The following is a 22,760-nucleotide window of genomic DNA, read 5'->3' as shown; positions in this document are numbered from 1 at the left end:
AGGTACACATGGATTGTCCTCGCAGTGCCTTTGTTGTCAAAGATAGCTGAGGTCGCGCGAGAGGATGGAAACAAAGATCCAACAACATTGATGTGTAAGGGCTTCCACGACAACGGATCACTCCAGGCATCCATGTCAATTGCGTGAGACAGTGAGATGGCGCAATTGCGTGGCACTTTAGGCTAATGAAGCACTGTAAAGGTGCATCTGTAATGTTTGTGGTGGCATTGCTTGGAGTGCTTCGTGCCTGCCACCACCCCATACAAGAAAAAAGCAGAACAGGCGTAGAGCCTACATCGACGCCAGGTCACCTATCTTGTAGGTTTTTATGTTAATGTAGGCTGCAGGCCTGTTCGGTCTTTTCCTTGGTCGACGTGCCACCGCGCCACCGCGCTTGGTTGCCGTCTCAAAGATATGCCCTGCTCTCATTGCGAAACCCGCATGTACTACTCACATGCATATTGTACAAGCTCTCTAGAATAGTAATCATTTTGCCTAATACATAGAGTGCGTTCTATTGCTTGTAATTTATGTTGGGTGTTCCGAGTTTCGCGACAATATTGATCTAGGTATACCGCCGTCGAGGCGCGTTGTGGTACCTGCATTAAACAAGCAAGCTCCTCGTGTATTGCACGAGACAAGAGACAGGTCAGTCTTGCCATAGAGCCGCATCTATACGACAGAAAGTTAATGAGTGCTGTTATGTCGTGTCTATGTTTGCTTGAGGTGATCGGCTACGGCTCCGCCGCAGTGCCAGAAGGTTTCGGAGACGAGGAAGAAGGGTCCACCCAGATTGTGGAGAGACAAGATCTGGGGACTCCACTTCGACCCTGCGTAAGAGCGTGCCAGGAGTCAGGAGAGTCTGGGAAAGCGGAAAGACAGTCTGGTTACCCGCCAGTTACCGAGGGGCCAAGTGGTTTCCGCGGTCCTCCGGCACGCTGCTATCCATACACCGGCCGGGAGTCGCGGGTGTCTTTTCGCCGAGAACTGACGAGTCTCAGCATCCATTCCCAGTAGCCATCAGGTAACTTGACAAGCGTATGTGTGAGGAGGTACATAAGTCCAATGTTGTTTGTTGTTGCACCCTATTTAAGGGAAAAACCGAACACCCTAGAGCCTATATTAGGATAAAAACTTGCGAAGTTAGTAGCCTAATAGCGACGTAGGCTCCTAGGTGTTTAGTTTTTCTCTTGTATAGGGTGGTTGTTTCAACTTGTTGCTGAGGTTTGGCTAAAGCAGCAGCGAGCCTTGGAGGCTCCAAGGCTGACCATAACCATACACCTCAAGCTGTCTGGCTGACGCCAACTTACCTATGACGTTTTTGTGGTTGCTAGACAACTATTACGCCTCGAAGCATGGCTTTTGAGGTCGAAAAGACGAGAGGACGTCGCAACAAAGAGGACATGGGCAGAGAGGTGGCGTTTCTTGTCCCTCTTTGCCGGCTTGTCACCTGCTTGGCGCATCTCGCTACCAACACAGACACCGGCAAGCAAAGGAGGGCCGAATACGGTGTCAAAGTTACCGAGCGCGTTATCGGGAACATCAAGTCGCGCCTTGAAGCTGGTGCGCGATGTTTGGTTTGGTGGTGAGGCGCGTCTCCGGGCGGAAAGCTGGCTACGTAATGGGTTGGCGATCGATAGGTAGCGCGGGGAAGCTCCAAGCTCCAAGCTGCCTGCCCAGGTGTACTCGGGGTTTAGGCAGACACACGCTCGACGCGTGCCCAGGTGAGGAAGTTATAACCTGAACACGCCAAATCATTCACATCACACACAGTCTGTCCTGCCCATCATGTCCGACAAGACGACGTCCCAGGAGGACATGGCCGCCCTCTCTTACTTCGACCACTCGTCGGGCAAGCGCATCAACACCGATGTCGTCCTCATCGAGGCAATCCGATCGCAGTACCCCAACCTCGACCTCACCGTCGCGCCCCAGGGACGGCTGAACCTCCTCGCATACGCATCCGCTGGCTTCGCAAAAGTCACGCCCCTCGAAGACTCGGTCACGGATCCCGTCTACGGCCCTGGAGTCAAGTGGCGCTCCTATGCTCCCCCAAGCCACAGGCTCGACCCCAGTCCTGGCTACATGGTCGAACGTGTCATCTTTGGCAAGTACATGTACAAGTGGAAAGACCAGGAGGCGATCCTATACATTGCCGAAGGTCGCGACGGAGGGTCGTATTACCCAAGCCCGACGCTGCACTATGTCCTCTCCAACGCGTCGCACAAGGTGGATGAGTTGATCAAGGACGCGACAAAGTGGGGTAGCGAACTGCACAACGAGGTCTGGGTGTTTGACGGTGGCTACTGGCAGAAGAGCGCGGAGCTGTACCGTTCCGTGCAGAAGAGTACATGGGACTCCGTCATCCTCGACGAGGACATGAAGAAGGCGCTCATCGCCGATGTGGAGAACTTCTTCGATGGCAGACAGACATACGAAGACCTGAAGGTGCCATGGAAGCGCGGTGTCATCTACTACGGACCCCCCGGAAACGGCAAGACCATCAGTATCAAGGCCATGATGCACAGCCTTTACCAGCGCGGCAAGGAAGGCGACTCCAGACTCGCCGTCCCCACCCTCTACGTCCGCACCCTGACTTCTTTCGGTGGACCTGAGTACTCGTTAGCGCAGATCTTTGGCAAGGCTCGCGAGCAGGCGCCCTGCTACCTTGTCTTTGAGGATTTGGATTCAATCGTCAGCGACCATGTACGATCATACTTCCTCAATGAGGTAGATGGTCTAAAGTCCAATGATGGCATATTGATGGTCGGTTCCACAAATCACCTAGACAGGTTGGACCCAGGAATTGCAAAGAGGCCTAGCCGCTTCGATCGCAAGTACTACTTCCCAAACCCTGACTATGATCAGCGCATGCAATACGCAAAGTTCTGGCAGGGAAAGCTCAAAGACAACAAGGATCTCGACTTCCCCGACGAGCTCTGTGGAAAGATTGCCGAGATTACGCCCAAGTTCTCTTTTGCCTACATGCAGGAGGCTTTCGTTGCGTCGCTCCTTGCTATTGCCGCTCGGGGTGGTAAGAACGTCGAGGAGGCCGACCGCGATGCAAAGAGGTGGGCAGGCCCCCAGGATCCGATGAAATCGACCACCGGCACTCTGCATACCAACTTCGCACGGAGACTGCCCTTTGGCGACATATGCGACCCTGCTTCGGAGCCAGACTCTGATCTTGACAAGCTAGAGCTGTGGCAAGAGATGAAGAAGCAGGTCAAGATCCTGCGCGAGGAGATGGATGAGAAGAACCGCAAAAATGATTGGGAACTGCCTAGTCGGTCAAAGGCAGCGACTCTTCGACCAAACCCGACTCAGTTCAGAGATGAGCTGGACGCCATTTTGCATGGAGGTGAAGAGAGACGCCCCAAGCATCCGCACCCAGAATTCGAGTACCTAGCCAGTCAGACTAGGTTTGAGTAGTGACCGCTTAGTCGGTATTACACAAGGCAGTATGGCGTTTTGGCGTGACAGTAGCTAGCTTTTAGCCTATCATGAAATATCCACAAAGAATTAGCGATTCATAGAGTTGACTGGGACTATATGTTACAACAACAACAACCTTGAGCAATACCCCTTTGGTGTACTTCCATGTTCTCTACCGTGATGTACAATTGCCTCTCTGGTTGGTAATAGTGCAACGAAAATCTAATCGCCATGGGTAGCCGCCTCCTCCATAGCCAGCACGGCATTCTCCAGCTCCCTAATCCTCTGCCCCACCCTCCTCTTCACTTCATCTGCGACCGGCCTATCTTCACCTTCAACAACCCCTTTGTAGTACTCGAGCAGTCTATCCAGCTCTTCCCTCGCTGCAGCCCGGTCGTCAGGCGCATACGTTGTGTTCTTCTCGCTCTCCTCAGACGCGATCTCAAACTCGTCTTTGGCCGTGCCGTAGAGTTCTTGTATCTCCTCGATCGCTTCCTCAACCGCTTGTTGTGCCTCTGGAGACAGCGAGGATGGGGCTGACGACGTGGCGGATGCGAACTTAGCGCGTGGCGTTGAAGTGAATGTGCGGACGGCGGAGAGGGTGTTGTAGGGTGTGGTGAAGCGCGTCCATTGGTTTGGCGCTGCTAGGATGGATGTGTTGCGTGCTTGGTATGGTGGAGGTGGGGACGGCGACCGTGAGCGCTGTTGTGTGTAGGTTTGGTAGGAGAACTGTTGCGTGGCCGGGTAGGACGTCCGTTGCGCTGCTATTGCGCTTGCACGGAGCGTCGTCTGGCGGAGGAGAGTGCGGATGGGCGCGGCGCCGGATGCCATCTTCGGGGAGGACTGTCTGTGGTATGAGGCGCGAAATTGGCGCGGCACGGAGCTTTGGGCTACATTGCGCAGCGAAGGCGCTTTGGTGAAGAGCGTGTGCGACATTGTGGGTGGTGGATGGTGGGTTGGTGAGATGGGGCTGTGGTGAGCCTGAGGTTCACCGGAGTTAAGCCTGTCATGCGGACATGACGGTACCACCCAACACCATTCTTTTACTACCCATCCATAGGTACCTCGGGTTTCTTGACAGTATGTTGAGATCCAGAAGTTTACATCACCATCAGATTTTACGGGTGTCTCGTATGATGCGGTCGTCGACTGCAAATCCGAATAACACTCTATAAAGCTGAGAGATGCTACACGGCTACGACGTGGTATAGAATTACAGATCTAGGTAGGTAGTTTCTACGCGTGGAGACACAAAACATTTGAGTAGATGTAAACAAGAGGTTCCCGTGTCACGTAGAAGAAATGGTAAGTGTGGCAGCTTCCTCTATATTAATGGCCATCGCGAATTGCACCGCGAAGCATGCTCTCACTCCCATTACACAATGTACCTATCTATGAATATCTCGAGAGACAATGTTCCCGGACCGCACATGGTACTGGTCTACGAGCAAACCTAAGATGATAGCACGATGGAGCTTGTTGTTACCTAGAGTGCATCCCAAGTACGCCGGTGTACCAGATCCTGGAGCTACACACACTGCATGCTGCCTCGACGAGCACAAGATCTAATACAGTTGGCATCTCTCAAATATATAACACAGCCTACCCATGATTATATTCTCTGTACCCGGGTATACAAAGAACAAAAGGAAGCAAAGTTGAGCAAAAAAGAAGTATTGAAGGTCGTGCCCGGGTTCTTCTCAACGTTAGGAACAGGTCTTGTGATCACAGCAGAGGAAATGTCTTACCGAACCGGGGTTATCAGAATATTGATGAAGTCAAAATCTGAAGTGATAACCACTACCTAGAATCGAATGAGCGCATGCTCCATGATGTTACGATAGTGGATCAACGTACACTACACAACCTGTGGATGCTTCAAATGGTGCAATATGACAAGTGTCTCGGTTACATCGTCTATAAAGCAACCAACGTGCTACTCAGGCTGCACTCGATTAATCCGACGTTTTTGTCTGTATCATTTTTAAACGAACAGCTGCCCCGTCAAGAAACATGACGCCTAGACTTGAACAAGCCCACAAAGTGGTGGGGCATCATCTTCGCAAAAGTCAAAAAAGAGGGGTCCAAGTCACCGATTTCGGCAAACTTCTCACTAATGTCCAGGACGCCAGGAACGTCGTACAGGGTATATAAAAAGTACAAAACATGCGTTATATGCGCGTATCCATTAGATTCAAGCAAGGCCAGAATTGACCCAGGGCAAGAGGTGATGTTCGACGTGTTGGTGATGGCAAAATTGCAAAAAGGGAAGTCCACAACCACACGTCTAGGACAGCTGTAGAAGCACTCTAAAAAGCCAAAAAGAATGATGCAATAGCTCATACGAGCGGGGAGGATCGAACTCCCGACCTTCTGCGTAACTTTACATTTAGAATGTAAAGCAGACATCATAACCACTAGTTGAACGTTAGAAAGGCAAGAGAGAATTGGACAAGAGAACGAACCTAGACTACGCTCGCTTGAGAGACGATTGATGGAAAACCTTCAGTTTAATACGTTAATATACAGTAGATCAGATCCCTGGAGCTGCTGACTGGGTCATCAGGCAAACGCAGCCCCTGCGCGGGACTGAGGAATGGCGGCAGCGGGGTTGGTGGGGTTAGTGTCAAATTCGCTTCTTTGCAATTCGTCGTAATGTCCGCCTTATACGAGGAAGAAACTGAACCGCCACTCTACTGTCTACATTACCTTAGGGAGTATATAAACTTTAACCTCCATAGTAATGTAGACAGTAGAGTATCTATTTAGTCAAAATTTACACACTCCCGAAGGCAATGTAGACAGCAGAGTGGCTATTTAGTTAAGGTTTATGGCTTCCCTAAGGCAATGTAAACAGTAGAGTGGCTATTTAGTTGAAGTTTGTATATCCCCTAAGACAATGTAGACAGTAAAGCAGCTATTCAATTTCTTCCTTGTATAAGGTATGTCCAAGTACATGCTACCTAGGTACCACGCTCTCACTTTGTGAACATGTGTTACTCACACTACTTCTCGTTCTCTAGAGCTAGAGCTTGTTGTTCTCACACCACCTGCACCAATGCTGCGGCACTTATTGCCGCTTTCCACAATACTCAAACCAGACCGCGGAGGTACTCATTGTCTTGAGCCTGGGAAGCTTTATGTAGAAAAATAGAGAAACGGTGATAAACTGTCATGTATCTTGTATTATGCTTTATTACTTGAAATTCGATCAAGTCTGAGAGATTTCTGCACATGTGCAGAGATAGATCGTGTAGAATTTGTATCATATGTTTGGCTAGAATTAATGACGAATATGAAAGGGGTATACTACCGTTATCTGGCCAGCGCGTGATCCCATTGCTGACACCTGTACGCCTCGCTATACAACAATGCTAAGGAACCTATGCTGCCCACAATGACCGTGCTATGCGCCATCCAACTACCTTCACACTCCATTCTTACCACCACCGCCTCAAATTCCTTCCACTGGTCGCGCACTGCAGGCAATGCCTCGTCGATGACACAACCGCACAAGTCCCACATACATTTCGCCCGCAATCATTGCACGCAAAAGGACTATGCGCCACGGCTCCGCCCATGTCCGTATCCATGTCTACATCCATATCTTCTCGCTCGCTATGTAATGGTGTATCGCAGTCTTCGCATCGGGGCACTTGTGACGAAGCTTGGTGCTGCTGCACAGGCATTGAGAAGATGGGTTGAACAGGCGGCGCGGGTAGCTGTTTCCAGAAAGAATGCAGCGTAGACTTTTGTGGTTTCGACGAGGCCAAAGTTGATGGCTGGTGTGTTGGAAGAGCGTCGGACGGGATGGGCGCGGCCTCTGGATGTTCACGTTGCGCGGCGAAGAGCATGTTCAGCGTGTTTTCTGGGATATGATTAGCAACTAGAAGCTCGAACCACCGAGTCATCAAGGCTTACTGTGTATCGCTTGCTCGTCGGGTCTGTTGTCGCGAACCCGCTTCTGTGTGCGGTTGCCCCAATCGTTGCTCTTGACTCGACTCGCGCTTATGAAGTCCCAGCCATTGGATCTCGAGGTCGCATGTGCATGTGTATCCATCATCTTGTCATAGCCCTTGGTGAAAGACATGGGCGATTGCGCATCCGGTGTGGAGACGGCGCCGAAGCTGGAGATGGAGAGCGGCGATTCGTCGGAGGAGTGCTTGCGCTTGAGGCCCATGGCTGCGGATTGAAGTGTTGACGGGTTGCGATAAATGATGGGGTATTATTCGTGGTGTGTGGATGGCAGCAAATGTTTGTTTGCGGGTTCATAGAGCGATATGCGGAAGGGAGAGCGAGATGGGATGAAACGGGGAGTGATGGTGCTAAGTGGCTGGCCTGGGAGACGCGAATTGTCGGCGCGAGCGCGTCGCGTGATGGCAGGTCGGGATCGCAATTGCATCACTACCCTCCGACCGGGCACCTGGGCAACATCACCGAACATCCACACGTGACCTGCTGTGCACACGTTGCAGCAGGCGTCATGGAGCATGGCTTGGTGGGCTTTTGTATCTGGCGTCTAGAGATGTCCCTCGCACATTCCCAGCGGCGATGATGGCAGGCAAAGGCATTACGTCGGCTGTACGAAGGTCGCGCTCAGCTTACCCCACTGCCCCTCACGCTCCCAACACCAACTACTCGATACAACGTCACGATACTAGCTCCCAAGATCTCTAGCAGCGCATCCCGCTCCGTCGCACAATACCCGAAACCCAACATGGTCACCCGCAAAGCCACCCACGCCGGCTCCTGGTATACGGACAACAAACAGCTCCTATCGCAGCAACTCGACGGCTGGCTCGCAGACGTTCCCGCTACCACCACGCCTATCGGCTCCGTTTCCTCACAGCAGGGCCAAGTCTCAATACCGACGCCGGATGCGCGAGCCATCATCGCCCCGTAGGCTCCCTGAAGAAGCTATAGAGAACATGAGGCTCATGGACATGCAGGCATGCCGGATACTCGTACTCAGGGCCTGCTGCTGCATGGGCCTACAAGAGCGCTGACTGGGCAAATGCGTGGGTGCAAGACTATGAAGCGAATGTTTAGTGATATACTGACGGCTTATAGCAAACGTGTTTTCCTCCTCGGCCCCTCCCACCACTACTATCTCGCTGGCGCTGCGACAACAGGCTGCGACAAGTACCGTACACCGCTCGGCGACCTCACGATAGACAGAGACCTGGTGGAGGAGATACAGCAAGACTGGGATCTGGAAATCATGTCAAAGGGAACCGACGAGGACGAACACAGCTTAGAGATGCACCTGCCCTACATTTACAAGATGTTGTCGCTCAAGAACACGAGCTTCCAGAACGACTCGAAATCTGTTCCTCTGGTTCCTATCATGGTCGGCAATACCGAGGCAGCCCTCGAAGCGTACTATGGTTCTATGCTCGCTCCCTACCTCTTCGATCCCCACAATGTCTTCGTCATCTCATCTGACTTCTGTCACTGGGGGTCCCGATTCCGTTACACGTACTACCAGCCGCCCGACGGTTCAGCGGCAACCCACCTGAAGTCAAGCTCTGCTGTGCCGAGCGACTACCCCATACACGAAAGCATTGCCGCTGTCGATCACGAGAGTATCGACGCTGTAGAGAGTAGGTCACATAAACAATTCTTAGACCAGCTCAAGAAGACGGGCAACACCGTGTGCGGAAGACATCCGATCGGCCTGTTCATGGCCGCGGTAGAGAAGGCAGGTGAGCTACGCGAATTAAGTGAAGGAAAGGGCACGTTCAAGTTCCTGCGATATGAGAGGAGCAGTCTGGTGGAGGGTGTGCAGCATAGCAGTGTATCGTACTGCAGTGCTTTCGCAGTGCTGTAGGGGCAGTTCATTTGTACAGTATGATGGGCCTTTCATAGTGAAAGATAGTAATACAGACAACAACCAACGACTACGATGCCGCTGAACAACATGACTGAGCGCTGTAACGCCGATCCATGCAACCAAATCTATCTCATCGCAAAAATCGAGAAGGCCCCCCAAAACATACATCAAGATGGCCGTGGCTTCGGCATAGCACTGTGCTTTACACTCCACGGCTGCATGCTTCTCCTCGCGCCCAGTGTCTTCCTCTGTGCCGACTGGTTTTGTACCTGACTCATCGATGTTGTATGAAACGTCGACGCCGGACGGAAACCAGCTGCCGAAGTGAAAGACGAAGAGGCTTGCTTCATTGGACTTGCCGGTTCTCCGAGCTCTTTCTCTGCTTGGTATGTATTCTCCGCCTCAGGTTTAGGCGGTGAGCTGGACAAAAGAACGTACCGCGTGGTCTCCATCCCAGGTTCTGGCTCCGCACGTTTTGGCTTGGTGAGGATAGGTCGGGTTGTAACTTTGTGACTGGGTATCGAAAGGGGCTGGAATGGACGTGGTGGACGTGAGACGGCGGCCTGAGTGTTGGAGATATCGTAGAGTGGAGTATTGGTTGCAAAAGAAGACTGCGAGCGTTGTAAAGACGGCGCGTCGAAAGATGGCGGTGGTTCGGTTTCCTCAGACAGCGTGCTGTTTGATCGCTTGAAGAAACTCGTAATGGAACCTTGACCAGTTGCACGTGGCTTGACAACTTTTGCGCGCGCAGGCTTTGCTTCTGCCTTCTTCGCATCCTTGTAGACTTCTCTACCAGCCTCGACGTATTGAGCACTGGCTAGAGTACGAATCCGCTCTGCTTCTCTTTGCATTGCTTGTAGGTCTCCAAGATCTCGTGCGCTAGTGAACCCGGCTTTTACACTCTGCATCGTGGTTGTCGCTGTCGAGAAAGCAGACGTGCGGTTCATCGTAGATGCTACTGAGTCTTTAGACAGAGAGCTTGACGATTCCAACTTACGCCGCTTGAAAGATTGGTCTAGCCCAGCACCGTTGTTTTTGCCACCGTATGCGGCCCATGTTGGGTCATCTCCGTCAATCTCCTCCCGAGTCGTTGGGTACTGGTCATCCTCTGGACGTTCCAACAAGCAGAGAGCTGTCTTCATATCTTCAGATGATGGGCATTCTCTGCGAAGGATGCGGGCTAACTCTAGTACGGTACTCCTCTTAAATGCAAGATCTGGCCCTCTATTGCTGAAAAACTTTTGGATTTTCCGATCCGATATGAATCTCGAAAGTGTCGTCTGCTCCTGGCCCGACTGTTTGACTGGGCAACTTAAGTACAGTAAGCCTTGTGCTCGAGTCATGCCAACATATAGCAAGCGCCGTTCTTCGTCGTGATCGTCCGCTCGGGAATGGGGTATGGATCCGTCGTAAACAGCAGGCATGAAGACCACAGGCCATTCAAGACCCTTTGCTGCGTGAATGGTGGAGATGGTGACCTGGTCTAGTTCACTGCCCTCCTGGTCTGCCGCGCTCGAGAGGGTGACATTGGCTAGAAACTTGGACAAGATATCAGCTGCAGTGTCGTGCCGCTGTTCGAGGCCTTCTACTGCTGGCAAGGCGTCGTCAGAGATCTCTTCTCCATTGGCGACTGCTGTAGCCATTTGTGTCGCCTGATTCACCAGCTCCTCCACGTTGGCCCATCGATCTTGCCAGTTCTCCTTGTGCGCCTGCTTGAGATAGGACTGGAAAGAAATCTTGGTTGTGACGTGCGATATAAGACCTAGTAGGTTGCAGTCTTCGCCTTTAGCAGGAAGAAGCTTCTCGCGAGAGGTGATGATAACATTGACGAACTGCTCAATACCCTTCTGCGCCTGGGCGGACACTTTGCTTTCCGGCTTTCTCCTGCCTTGAGCCACGTCAAGCACTAACTTCCACAAGGTCACTTTCCTGATCTCTGCTTCTTCGAGAAGGGCCTTGACAGTAGTATCGCCGACCTTCCGAGAAGGTACGTTGATGACACGCGCTACCGCATCGTTGTGTTCAGGCTGGCTTATCACACGGAGGTAGTCCAAGATAATTTTGATTTCCGCACGGTCGAAGAATTTCGTGCCAGCGACCATGCGATACGGAATTCCAGCTTGTCCGAGCGCTCTCTCAATCTGTAGTGTGAGTGGAGACGATCGCACAAGTATAGCGTAGTCATTGAAGCTCAACAGCCCGGCTGTAAGCGTTTTGGTCCGGTGTATCTCTTCAACGATCCATTTTGCCTCCACATTCGCCGATATAAGATGGCGAAGAGTGGGTTGCTCGCCGACACCGTGGGTAGCAATCAGCGACTTCTGTGGCCGACTCTCATCCTGCTCTATGACAGCCATAGCGGAGCTTAGGATGCATCCCGAAGATCGATAGTTGTTCTCCAAATTGATCACAACTGATTCTGGGTAATCAGTGCGCATCCGCAGCAAATTCTTGATCTCGGCTGATCGGAAGCTGTATATGCTCTGGTCCGGATCACCGACGATGGTAATACGTCTTGTTTTCTGAGATAACAATCTCATCAACTCATACTGGATGTTGTTGGTATCCTGATACTCGTCAATGAGTACAGCCTGTATCGTCGAGACACAAGATGGTGATTTTCTTAACAGATCCACACAGCGGACGAGGAGGTCGTCATAGTCGAGGAGATTTGAGGCGGCTAAGTGTTCCTGGTAGGACGAATATACCATGGCAAACTCGTTATCGTTGACATTCTTAGCTGTCCTGCGAAAGTCGTCGGCCGTGACGCCCTTGGCTTTCAACTTGGAGATCCTGGAGCGAGCATGGCCAGGCTCTACTGTGTACTGATGGCGCGTAACGATACGCTTCAATATTGCTGTGCTGTCGCTAGTATCCGCGATGCCAAAGTTCTTATCAATCCCAATCTCTTGACCGTACCGAGACAGGAAGCGACGCGCGACCGAATGGAAGGTACCCAGAATCAGTTTCGCCTCAAGTTTCTCTCCAACAAAACCCTTGATTCTTTCCTTCATCTCCCGTGCGGCCTTGATGGTGAACGTGCATACGATGATGTTCCATGGTTGTAGTCGCTCGTGATTGATGTGGTACGCGACGCGTGCTGTAAGTGTTTTGGTCTTGCCTGACCCCGGCGGCGCGAGCACTTGAACAACATTGGCGGGACTTGTCACCGCGCTCTTCTGCGCGTCGTTAAGCCCTTCCAACAATGCGTCCATGACGGTTTGTGCGAAAGATGACGTCTCATTGAGGGCGGGCTCAAGTCGTGTGGCGTGAAGGGACTCAGAAACGCGCTAGGAACACGCTGCACGTGTCGATAAGATAAGCCACTCCCTAGGTATAGCCGAAGAACGGCACCCTTCATGGCTCACAGCAACGCTTAAACTGAGTCTTGAGTGCCTAAGACCAAAAGCTGAGCTAAACCTGTTAGTTCGAAAAGCGTAACACTTCCGCTGGGCTCTGCGCCGGCGGAATCTCCGTGGTGAGAGCGTCAGTCTGCCAAGTACTAATTTCTCGTATGTTTCCCCGCAAATGCGGAGGATGTACCCTTACTCGGACAGCTTTTATCCGACAACCCGGCGAGAAGTGACGATGATCATCGGATTTTGGCTTACATTGAGCAAGCCTACCGACGGGCATTGAGGCTCTTCCCAGTTAGCTGTTCACGATGGCTGTACCGAGAAGTATAAAGGTCCGAATGTACCCAGTGTCTATGCCACACCCCGCAAGGCATCACTCAATTCACTGACCATGCTGGGACTGCGCGTTTTACTTGGCACAGCATTTGCTGGCGCTGTCGTTTCGGCAGGATACTTGCCCGAAGTTTCGAGCCACACTGCTTTCCGGTACAATGCGCGTCGACAGGCAACGAACAGCACGTCTCCATCTTTCAACGGTCCGTACAGTACCAGAGGCCGAGATATTGTTGATAGCAATGGCGAAAAGACGACTTGGGCTGGTGTTAACTGGCCAATGAGTGGTATGTATCAAGTTCAGACTCATGCCCCACTGCAAGAAACTGAGATCCTCTGTAGGCGAGACTATGGTTCCTGAAGGACTTGAGTGGGCGTCAGCGGAAGAGATTCTTGATGACATCGCGGGTGTTGGCTTCAACTACATCCGCATGGGCTACGCCATTGAGATGATTGACCAAGTCTACGATCGAAACGGCGTTGACGTGCCACTCGAGGTTGGCCTCATCAACGCCCTGGGCTATGTGAACGGCACCAAAGTAACCAACGAGATCATCGAGAAGAACCCTGGTTGGACAGCTCAGACCACTCGATTCGAGATCTGGAGCGACATCGCACGCATCGCTGCTACCAAAGGCATTTTCATCAGCCCAGATGTGCACACAGGCAAAGCGCAGTGGTGCTGCTCACACATCGACGGTACCGCATGGTTCGACGACCTTGAGTTCAACGCAACGCACTGGCGCCGCGGTCTTTCCTATGTTGCCAATTGGGCAAAGGATCACCCAAACGTAGTTAGTATGTCTCTTCGCAACGAGCTGCGCGAATCTTGGAACGTCACGGATCTCTATTACAACTGGGACACTCTCGTCGGCAATATGACCGCTGGCGCTGACGCAATCCACGAGGCCAACCCTGATCTTCTCATCCTCTGGGGAGGTATGCAGTACGGGCAAGATCTGTCAGCACTCACTAGCGGCAAGAACATTCTCACCGCTCCATGCTACAAGTGCACGGCGATTCGCGACGCCGCGAGGAGGGAGCCAGTGTACTTCAACCTCGACGATCACCCCTGGGCTGATAAGCTTGTCTGGGAACTCCATCTCTACAGCATGAGTGAGGACATCGACACGGGCACCTGCGACATCGTCAAGGCAAACTTCTACCGCAACGGCTTCAATGCTTTGGGCATTGATGCACCAGCCGCCTGCAACATTACGGGTGACTGCCCGAAGGCTGTGCGCGAGACACCAGTCATCCTAAGCGAGTTCGGTAGTGCGCAAGACGAGACACTCTTCAACAACACACTACAAAACTGCTTGAAGGAGTACACCATCGATAACGACATCAGCTGGATGATGTGGTCTATCGCTGGTTCGTACAGAATCAGATCGGGTGTTCAGGGTTTCCCAGATACGTGGGGTATGACAAACTACAACTGGACTGGTTGGAATTACGAGCGCGGTATTGAGGATTTCTGGAAACCATGGGTTCAAGCAATGAACACAACCAAGATTCGTTAGTTATCCGTATCTACTGACAGCAAGTGCATAGACAATATTACTATCGAAAGACGCATTGAAAACAACCAGTATCTGACATGAACTACCGTCCTTCCCGCCTCACACACAATTGAATTGATCACCTTTTCTCCAGCCTCGATTCTTGGTTCTCACATGCTGGATTCAGCCAGGAGCGCGAGCAAGAGACAACAGAGAGCGGAGCCGGCTTCGGTGGAACAAGTAGTAGGGCACGGCAGAGGCACCTTATCTAAGGAAAAAACTAAACACCTTAGAGCCTACGTTAACGTAAGGTTACCTACTTTATACATCATGATCTTCATGTAGGCTGCAGACCTGTTTAGCTTCTTGCTTGTCTAAGGTGGAGGCTCGGGAATCTATGAGTGTGCAGTTTGACAGGTGATTGCGCGCATGATCGCGACTTATTGTTCATTGGAACATCATTATGTTAAGGCGGCATGAATCGAATGCTCTTGTCACCTGTTACTAGAATGCCGCACCGAAGCTAAGTGCGCCCAAAACGGCACCCATCCACAACTCCAGTTTACGCCTCCTCCCGGCTCCAGCCTCCTTGCTGGGGGTAGTAGCCAAACCGCCAGTTTGCTCACCAGGGCTTGCAGCATCAGTGGTAGTTGCTTCGAAGCCAGATCTTGGTACAACCATTGTAGTAGGCGCAACACGCACAGTGGCAATGACAGCAGTTCCGTCCGAAAAGACCGAGACCAAAGTGTTACCTTCGGCGTCAGTCGTTAATCCTACAAAGGTAGGGAAGAAGTTGCTCCCGATGTTGGTGCTAAGACCAGCCGTAAGCGTTAACGTCTGTGTTCCAAATACAAATTCGCCAATGGCTACTGCTGGCGCTGTTTGTGGTGGAGATATCATGTCCGTATTGCTCGCCATGCCAGAGTCGGGAGTGGTTGCTGGCTGGGCAAGCGCACTATCACCTCCATTATGGTTATTGATGGGCGCTACAGTTTGACCAGGGTTTTCTGTCGCAGGAGATGCGGGTTGAGCTGGCTGCACATTCGATGGTGCGCGCCCAATCTGAGAGACTATCTGCAGTAGGAGACTGTGCTGCTCTATCTGCTGTTGCGCCGATCCTGTAGCACCTGGTCCTTCTCCTATCGTGTTCGAAGCCCTAACTGTGCTCGGTCCTATGATGAGGCCCGGCTGTCCAGCACTGCCCTCGCTTTCTTGTTCGGTCCCCCATACGAGGACGCTGGTCTCGAGGTTGAGAATGGTCGGCCGAGTCGTCGTGACAGTCGTGGCGGTCGGAGTAAGTGTCACGAGGCGATCGGTAGCTGGACCCGTCAGTCCCCAACCTGTGGCAGACGGAAGAACAATCCATTGCAAGCCACCACAACTACCCGGATCGATAGAACAACAGCTGCTGGCGTCGAGAGTACACACTTCGACCTTCACGTCGACCCGATCTACAGAACTCTCGGTAGCAGTGGCATCGGACGGTTCTGTTATCTGCGCCGCGATCGATACGGTCGACTGTTGGGTGGGAGCAATCTCGGTGACGTTGGGTAAGAAAGAGGTCTCTGTTTGCAATTAGCGTGTATGCCCTCAAGTTGGTACGATGTTGGTTGCGCACGAGGGACAGCTGCTGCGGCGTTCGCTAGAAATAATAGCGTCAAGAGCTCTGGCGGAAGGTACATGTCGGTGCGGCGCTCCCTCATGCCGTCAATCTGGCATTGGTAAGGAGACAGCGAGAGCCTCCAGCGCCCTCAGACACTCAGGCCCCTTGCGTCCCGCCATGTTCTCGAAGTGAGTAAGTTCGCGCGCTGTGCCGCAGGGCAAGCCTCATCGTGGCTAGCCGAACGTCGACGAGCACGCCAAGCGCTGCCGGGCGTTGTCACAATCTCCGAAGTCTCATGCACCACGCTGCAACTTTACGACCAACGACAGCGACGGTTCAGCGATCCTCCAAGATTCACATCAGCACTAGGACCCATACCTGCCTTATATGGTGACGCTTCCAGGTGTTGTGCATGCACTATCGCGGCAGTGGCGGTACAAAGAACGCGTTGCCGCTGACCGACATCTGAGTCCCTCCGCCTCTCCAATGCACAAGCGTCTAGATGCAATTATACCACCAACGAGAAGGATCGAATTCAAGGGAACGCGAAGACGTCCATTCTTTTTTCAGCACGCTCGGATACACTACGCTCTAGAAGCATACGCAATGGCTCACACCCACACATTCTCGAACATACCTAGGTACCGTATTGTATACCTCCACGACAGACCTCTAATTGTTGATTGCGACCCATGAATCACGATTGATTTCGTATCTCGTGCCCTGTGTGATCCTGTAACCAGGCTGGTATAGCGCATGCATACTCAAGCGCTGCCTCCGTCTCTTCACACACGCAGACGTAGCAACTAACAGCCCAGTCCCCATCGTGCTGTCAGTACGTTTACGCCTTCACTAACCTAATGAAAGCCTAACACCCTAGAGCCTACATTAACGCTAAGTAACCTGCTTTGCAAGTTTCTATCTTTATGTAGTCTGTAGACCTGTTCGGTTTTTATCTTGTATACCTATGTAAGGCCAACCGCATGGCTTCTAATCTGACGTTTATGAGCCACGGTACTGTCTACATTCAATCAATCTAATTAATTTAACTACTACGCTAAAATCTGAACCTGCAGACAAGGCTATTTCGTGAGGAGCGCTAAGAGAAGCAACAGGAATAGCTGGAGAGAGAAAGGTACAAGAGTTGCGTAGGCAGTCGATGAGGCGATATGCCGAACGAAAAGGCAGCGAAGATCAATGAGAAACAGGGTGAAGGTTTTGGGTGACGTTATCTGTGTAGCTGGCCAACAATGGCACCTCCAAGGCAGCACACTTAGTCGTCAGGGTCACATGGGGAAGGTTCTCCATGCTCTTCAATCAGTGTGCGTCAACCGCCTGGTCAGTCTTTATTGCAGGCCTACTGGATTAGGAGACATCAATATCCGAATGACTACGACGTGCAAGTGCGCAACCGATGAGGTACCCACGAGAGCGAATAACCAGAGACATCAGCGGAGACATCGGGACAACATGGAGTTTTGCTATAGGCATCCAGCTCAACATCGGAGATTACCCGCTACGTTTTCGCACCTTAATTACACAAACCCAACGTTCACCGTCGTGTTTTCGGCCCCCACACCTCCACATTGTCACAGCCTCGTAGTGGCGACCGCACATTCAGCTGCCATGACCCTTCCACGATACACACTGCAGGGGCCCTTAGGATCATATACTTAGGCAACTCTGAAGACTCCATTCAAGCCTCAATGTTCTGGCGGTCAGGAACTCATCGGTAAATAATCGTTCACGCGGAGCACGCCGACAGTGGGCGCAGCCAATCAAATCCTGGAGCGGTTTGCACAAGCCACAATCGAGCCGCAGAAAAAGAGGCGGTGCACGTTGAAATTCATGGAGCCCATGCTAGCCAAACAAGGTGATTTCTAAGTCGTCTAGGCAGTTGAAACATTTCGTCAGATAATATAAGAGGGTTCTGGAGGACAGTGGGCTTACTTCTCCAGTCCTCACCTGTACGAATATAAGTGCCTGCAATCCATTGACATTGCAAAACGCATAACTTTCTCCTGAGCATTGTCATTACAATCATTCTATACCTACCAAATCACAGTCATCATCTCAAGGCCTGACTAATCAGCCGCACCAGGCAGCCGACTATGTCATACCTGCACCTAACGCGTACTCGCACCCGCGAGCGCACTCCAGAGTATGAATCTTACTACTCACGTCCTCTCGTTCATCACGACTCCAGCAAACACCGGCGGAGCATCACACTCTCAGATCTCGATGACGAAGATGGCCATGATGACTACCCCTACTCGTCCAACCATAAGCCAGTCAGGTCATCCCGCTCCCTAACAGTACGGGATCAGCCCTCTCAACTCGAGCGCTTCAACGTCTGGACTGACACTCGGCGCCCCCAAAACGATGCGGAAGACGAGAACAGACGCCGTAGCTACGACACACGACGTACGTACGAATACTCCTCAGACCGCGCCGCTTCTTCCGAGCCAGACGACCAAGCTTTCCGCCTCAGCATCAACGCTAGGTTCAGCCGTCCACACTCGTCGCACCATCACCATACTTTCTCGCTTCTCTCACCCTCATACGATCCTTTCCATCGTAGTGAGAAGTGGTGGGTGGATGAGCGTTGGGAGTCTCGTGAGCGGTCTACCTCACGGGAAAGGACCCGTACACGACGAGATAGCTTCTGGGGCGACTCTCCTTTCGAGGGGAAGGAGAAGGAGACCGAGCAGGGGAAGTGGAGAAGCTATCATAGGGTTGGCGGGAGAGAGGTGGAGAGGGAGAGCGTCAGACCGTTGAGTGGCTGGAGGAGAAGAAGGATTATCTTGGGTGACGACTAGGAAGAGCATCTGGTGATAGAAGAAGGTGCTTGATCCAAACAGTGCTTCTTAGTGTTATAGCCTTTACGTTGTTGTTGGGTTTAGACGGGTTTGATATACTTTAGGCGTCGCGATAGCCTGTTTTTGGGGGTTTGTTTGACCCGAGTAGCAAATGTGGCTAGAGGTGCTTCTGTACCCCGAATGATCTCTAATTAGTAGCTCAATGAGTGATGTGTGCAAGTATACGTTAGGATAAGAGCATGAGCAAGAGCTGGGTATCATCAAGGATGAAGTATGCATTTCCTGCACATATTGCAGGGATGATACTTTCGATGCGTTTGCGTCTGCACGATATTGGACTGCATTCATACCCGTACGACCAGCGCTCTCGAATGAGAAGTAATGCTAGTACAATAAATGAATGACACTAGTCACTCGCAAGACCGCCAGTTGACAGTGGGTCCTACGCAAGCCCAACCCATTGAGTAAAAGCATGGAGCATTCGTGCTGTCATTCGTATCGAAACGAGACAATAATATAAGACAAAAGCAGGTGACCCTAATCGTGGTCGTCTCCATTGGAGTGCCCGTGTGTCCAGGAACGCCAAGAATGCTCAACTGTGTTTCGTACAGCATCGTCCATCCATAACATGCAAGACTCTATGTAACCGCACAAGAGAAAGACAATGAACAAGCAAGAGCCAAGGTATGCAAAGACGCCATATGTGCGCCCTTCATCTGGCTATGTTGGATTCCCACGAAGGCCAACCCTTTAAGGGAGGCAGCACTCAATGGAAACCCTCAAGCCGCGATGAAGGGATGACAGGGATGACGACAGCACGACCGAAACTTTGCGAAACGGATACCAAACACCTTGATCCATCCACGCCTACCCAATGCCTGCATGATATCCCAAACTCCGTAAACAAAACAAGCATTTTGAATGCCAGCAGAATTGATGACATGACTACAAGAGGCGCAGCTTCTTGGGTGGACCGAGGGAGCTGTTGAAGAAGGAAGACTCTGCGGGGCGCTTCTTGACTGTGGTGAAGGCCTGAGGCGCAGGCTTCATAGCTGACAAGGTCGCTTTCGATGGCGTCGCCCCAAGGAAGATGGACTTTGATGGGGTCTTGATGGCTGATCTGCTGAACAAGAAAGACGACTTCTTGACGGGAAGTGTGCGAGGTGCAAGCGGGCTCTTGTCGTCGAAGAACATGCCAACTTCGCAGTTTTCCTTGTCGTCATTGAAAGAGCGATCGAACTCTGAACTTGTCGGAGTGCTAGGCATCTTGCACTGGGATGAAGGAGGTAGCGCGTACTTGGAAGGAGTCTTGAAAGGTGTGAATGGCTTCGCCGTAGTAGTAGGCAGAGGAGTTGCTGGCTTCGCAACGGATAGGTCGACCAGGTAATGGTCTTCGTCCATACGCTTCTTGTTTGACTCACTATCCAACACCCACCCCACGTTGACACACTTGATGGCTCCCTTGCTTTCAAGGCACTTCTCCAGTGTGGACATGCTTCCATCCTTGAAGAGAACGTGGCTAAGAGACGCATGCGATATGTCTTGTACTACCTTTGCGCCCAGATCCTCGAGCAGACCGCGGAACAAGAAGTTCTGCTCCCTACCGTTCCGTGTGACATCGACGTAGAAGACCATGCCCTGAAGGATGCCTTCGTAGAGGAATAGATCGCTCTCGTCTGCTGGAACGTCTGTCCAAGCGACAGTCTTCTTAGGAGTCTTAGCGTCCATGACCTTCTGAGGTGATCGCAAGGCGGACTTCTTCGGTGACACTGGCTCGAGGGCTGCAAAAGTAGGTGCAAGTTTGAGCGGAGCCAGATGCATGGTGGGATTAGTAATAAAAGGAGAAGCCTCGACAGCTGTGTCCGTAGGTGCGATCTCACTGTATTTGCTAGCTTCGGTGAGCTCAGTGAAGTCGGCAAGCTCGCTTGGTTCCTCGAGATCGAACGAGTCGTTCTTCAGAGTTGAGAATCTTATAGGTGACGGTGTCTGTTTCTTGACTGAAGCAGTGATCTCTTCCTGGAGAGCAGCCTCGAGAGCCAGGCTTGGTGTTGTAGGGTAGTCGGGCAGTTCAGCGAGAGCGCGACGTGGAGTCATTGGTGCCTTAATATGAGCTGGTGTTTTGGGGTAATCGGGGAGCTCGGCCAATGCTGCCTTGGAGGTCACAGGCGCGCTGATATGAGCTGGTGTTTTGGGGTAACCCGGGAGTTCGGCCAGTGCTGTTTTGGAGGTAATGGGCGCGATGATGTGGGCGGGTGTGGCAGGGTACGCCTCAGGAAGCTCCTCGAATGCTTCCTGATCGGTGACGCCCCAGACGATCTGTGCAGGTGGAGTGCCAGAAATCTCCGAACACGAACGCTGGGCGGGCGTCGCATCATAGTATGGTGTCTTTAGCTGGACCGATACCTGGGTCTTTGCATCCGGTGTCAAGGAGACATCGGCCGTAGTCTGGCGGCCCTGGCAGTCAGATTCTTCAACAATGTGCGGATTCTCGACGAGCTGAGGGCCCTCTGGCACTTCTATTGTGGCCTCGACCGCGCTCTCTGCAGCTGTAGAAGTATGACAAGCCTCAATCTGGTCGACTGCTTCTTTCTCCTCAACATCGCTCATGGCGACATCATTATACCCTTGCTCGATGATTTCGGCCTGAACCTCGGGTGTAGCGATTGCGACAGGTGCAGCAATATGCGCAGGTGTCGTGGGATATCCTGCGAGTTCGGTAAGAGCGGCCTTGTTCGACAAAGGTGCGAGGATATGCGAGGGAGTCGTGGGGTAGCCGGGAAGCTCGGCGATGGCCTCTCTTGAGGTCATGGGGGCAGTGATGTGGGAGGGGGTTGTCGGGTAGGTAGGGAAATCTGCGAACGGTTTCTCGATTGCCTCCACGACAGGCTGCTCCACCTCTTCCATGACTGCATGTTCATCTGCCTCTACAACAGATTGCTCGATGATCTCCGCAACAGGCTCCTCGACTGTTTGAGCGGCCGGCTCTGGCTCAGACTTCGCCTTAGTGACAACAGCAGCCTTCTTTGTGAGCTTGCGGGCCGGAGCCTTGAGCGGCGACTCCTGTGGGACTGCAGGGGCATTACGACCGCGTGTGGCTCTCGGTACAATGACGGGTGCGGGTGCGGAGGCTTTTGGCACTGCTGCTTTGCGTGTACGGGGAGCTGGCTTAGCAGGCTCGCTGGCGACGGTCTTGTCGACAAATGCAGGCTCGCTCTTCTTGGAAACGGGTGTCTTCTTTGCGGGTGCTTTGCGTACAGCTCTTGATGCTGGCTTGGCAGTTTCTTCGACGGCAGGCTCTGGGGCGACAGCAGGCTTCTCGACCTTGGGTACAGGTGCCTTTTTCACTGCTGCGATCTTGCGCGTACGGGCGGCTGTTGGCTTCGGGGCCTCTTCAATGGCTTCGGGCTCCTCTGTAGCGGCAGGCTCCTCGGCTTTGCGACCACGCGTCGCCCTCACTGCTGGAGCAGGGGCGGGTGCGGCTCTGGTCTGGACCTTGATGGTGCGCGCGGCCTTTGTCGCAACAGTCTTCTTGGCCATGGGCGGCTCAGCATCCTCAGGCTCAGCCCTGGCTTTGCGTTTCACAGCAGTTGTCTTTGTGGGTTTGGCCGGGGCAGGCGCTGGCTCAGCAGCTTCCTCGACTGCCTTCTTCCTGCCGCGCTTGGGAGGGGCGTTGAGCGTGTTGGGGGGTGCAGAGGCGACCTCTGGGGCGGTTTTCGCACCGCGACGTGTAGCAACCATGATGTCTGTCGATGTTCGCTGTCTTGGTGGTATGTCGTCGTCGGTCTGGGGTGAGACTGGTTCAGTCGAGGTTGTGGACGTGCTTGCCGTGTTGTGTTGTCAAAGCGCGAACGACGACTAGCCGCATCGGGACACGCGTTG

The 22,760-nt window shown here is 52.5% G+C and overlaps 7 protein-coding genes and 1 non-coding gene across 8 annotated transcripts; 3 read left to right on the top strand and 5 right to left on the bottom strand.

The window, feature by feature from the left end:
• Nucleotides 1-1,788: 1,788 nt before the first annotated feature.
• J4E88_002015 (uncharacterized protein) lies at nt 1,789-3,432 on the top strand (the record flags this gene model as incomplete). Its single annotated transcript, XM_049395681.1, has 1 exon — nt 1,789-3,432. One exon carries the CDS (start codon nt 1,789-1,791, stop codon nt 3,430-3,432), a length of 1,644 nt encoding a protein of 547 aa, XP_049258085.1.
• A 225-nt stretch (nt 3,433-3,657) lies between these two features.
• On the bottom strand, nt 3,658-4,371 carry J4E88_002014 (uncharacterized protein; the record flags this gene model as incomplete). The annotated part of the gene is made up of 1 exon (XM_049395680.1): nt 3,658-4,371. The coding sequence occupies one exon, from the start codon at nt 4,369-4,371 to the stop codon at nt 3,658-3,660; it is 714 nt and encodes a 237-aa protein (XP_049258084.1).
• Nucleotides 4,372-5,773: 1,402 nt separating this feature from the next.
• On the bottom strand, nt 5,774-5,868 carry J4E88_002013. The gene has a single exon. It is a non-coding gene; the product is annotated as a tRNA-Val (tRNA).
• Nucleotides 5,869-7,030: 1,162 nt separating this feature from the next.
• On the bottom strand, nt 7,031-7,615 carry J4E88_002012 (uncharacterized protein; the record flags this gene model as incomplete). The annotated part of the gene is made up of 3 exons (XM_049395679.1): nt 7,031-7,112; nt 7,186-7,303; nt 7,357-7,615. 3 exons carry the CDS (start codon nt 7,613-7,615, stop codon nt 7,031-7,033), a joined length of 459 nt encoding a protein of 152 aa, XP_049258083.1.
• Nucleotides 7,616-8,152: 537 nt separating this feature from the next.
• J4E88_002011 (uncharacterized protein) lies at nt 8,153-9,265 on the top strand (the record flags this gene model as incomplete). The annotated part of the gene is made up of 2 exons (XM_049395678.1): nt 8,153-8,334; nt 8,506-9,265. The coding sequence occupies 2 exons, from the start codon at nt 8,153-8,155 to the stop codon at nt 9,263-9,265; spliced, it is 942 nt and encodes a 313-aa protein (XP_049258082.1).
• A 170-nt stretch (nt 9,266-9,435) lies between these two features.
• On the bottom strand, nt 9,436-12,483 carry J4E88_002010 (uncharacterized protein; the record flags this gene model as incomplete). Its single annotated transcript, XM_049395677.1, has 1 exon — nt 9,436-12,483. The coding sequence occupies one exon, from the start codon at nt 12,481-12,483 to the stop codon at nt 9,436-9,438; it is 3,048 nt and encodes a 1,015-aa protein (XP_049258081.1).
• Nucleotides 12,484-13,015: 532 nt separating this feature from the next.
• On the top strand, nt 13,016-14,480 carry J4E88_002009 (uncharacterized protein; the record flags this gene model as incomplete). The annotated part of the gene is made up of 2 exons (XM_049395676.1): nt 13,016-13,244; nt 13,300-14,480. 2 exons carry the CDS (start codon nt 13,016-13,018, stop codon nt 14,478-14,480), a joined length of 1,410 nt encoding a protein of 469 aa, XP_049258080.1.
• Nucleotides 14,481-19,826: 5,346 nt separating this feature from the next.
• Nucleotides 19,827-22,619, bottom strand: J4E88_002008 (uncharacterized protein; the record flags this gene model as incomplete). Its single annotated transcript, XM_049395675.1, has 1 exon — nt 19,827-22,619. One exon carries the CDS (start codon nt 22,617-22,619, stop codon nt 19,827-19,829), a length of 2,793 nt encoding a protein of 930 aa, XP_049258079.1.
• Nucleotides 22,620-22,760: the final 141 nt, after the last annotated feature.

Source organism: Alternaria novae-zelandiae (assembly GCF_023758075.1).
Source record: "Alternaria novae-zelandiae strain BMP 2774 chromosome Unknown scaffold_3, whole genome shotgun sequence".
Taxonomy (NCBI): Eukaryota; Fungi; Ascomycota; class Dothideomycetes; order Pleosporales; family Pleosporaceae; genus Alternaria; species Alternaria novae-zelandiae.
This window is presented reverse-complemented; position numbering and strand designations above follow the sequence as displayed.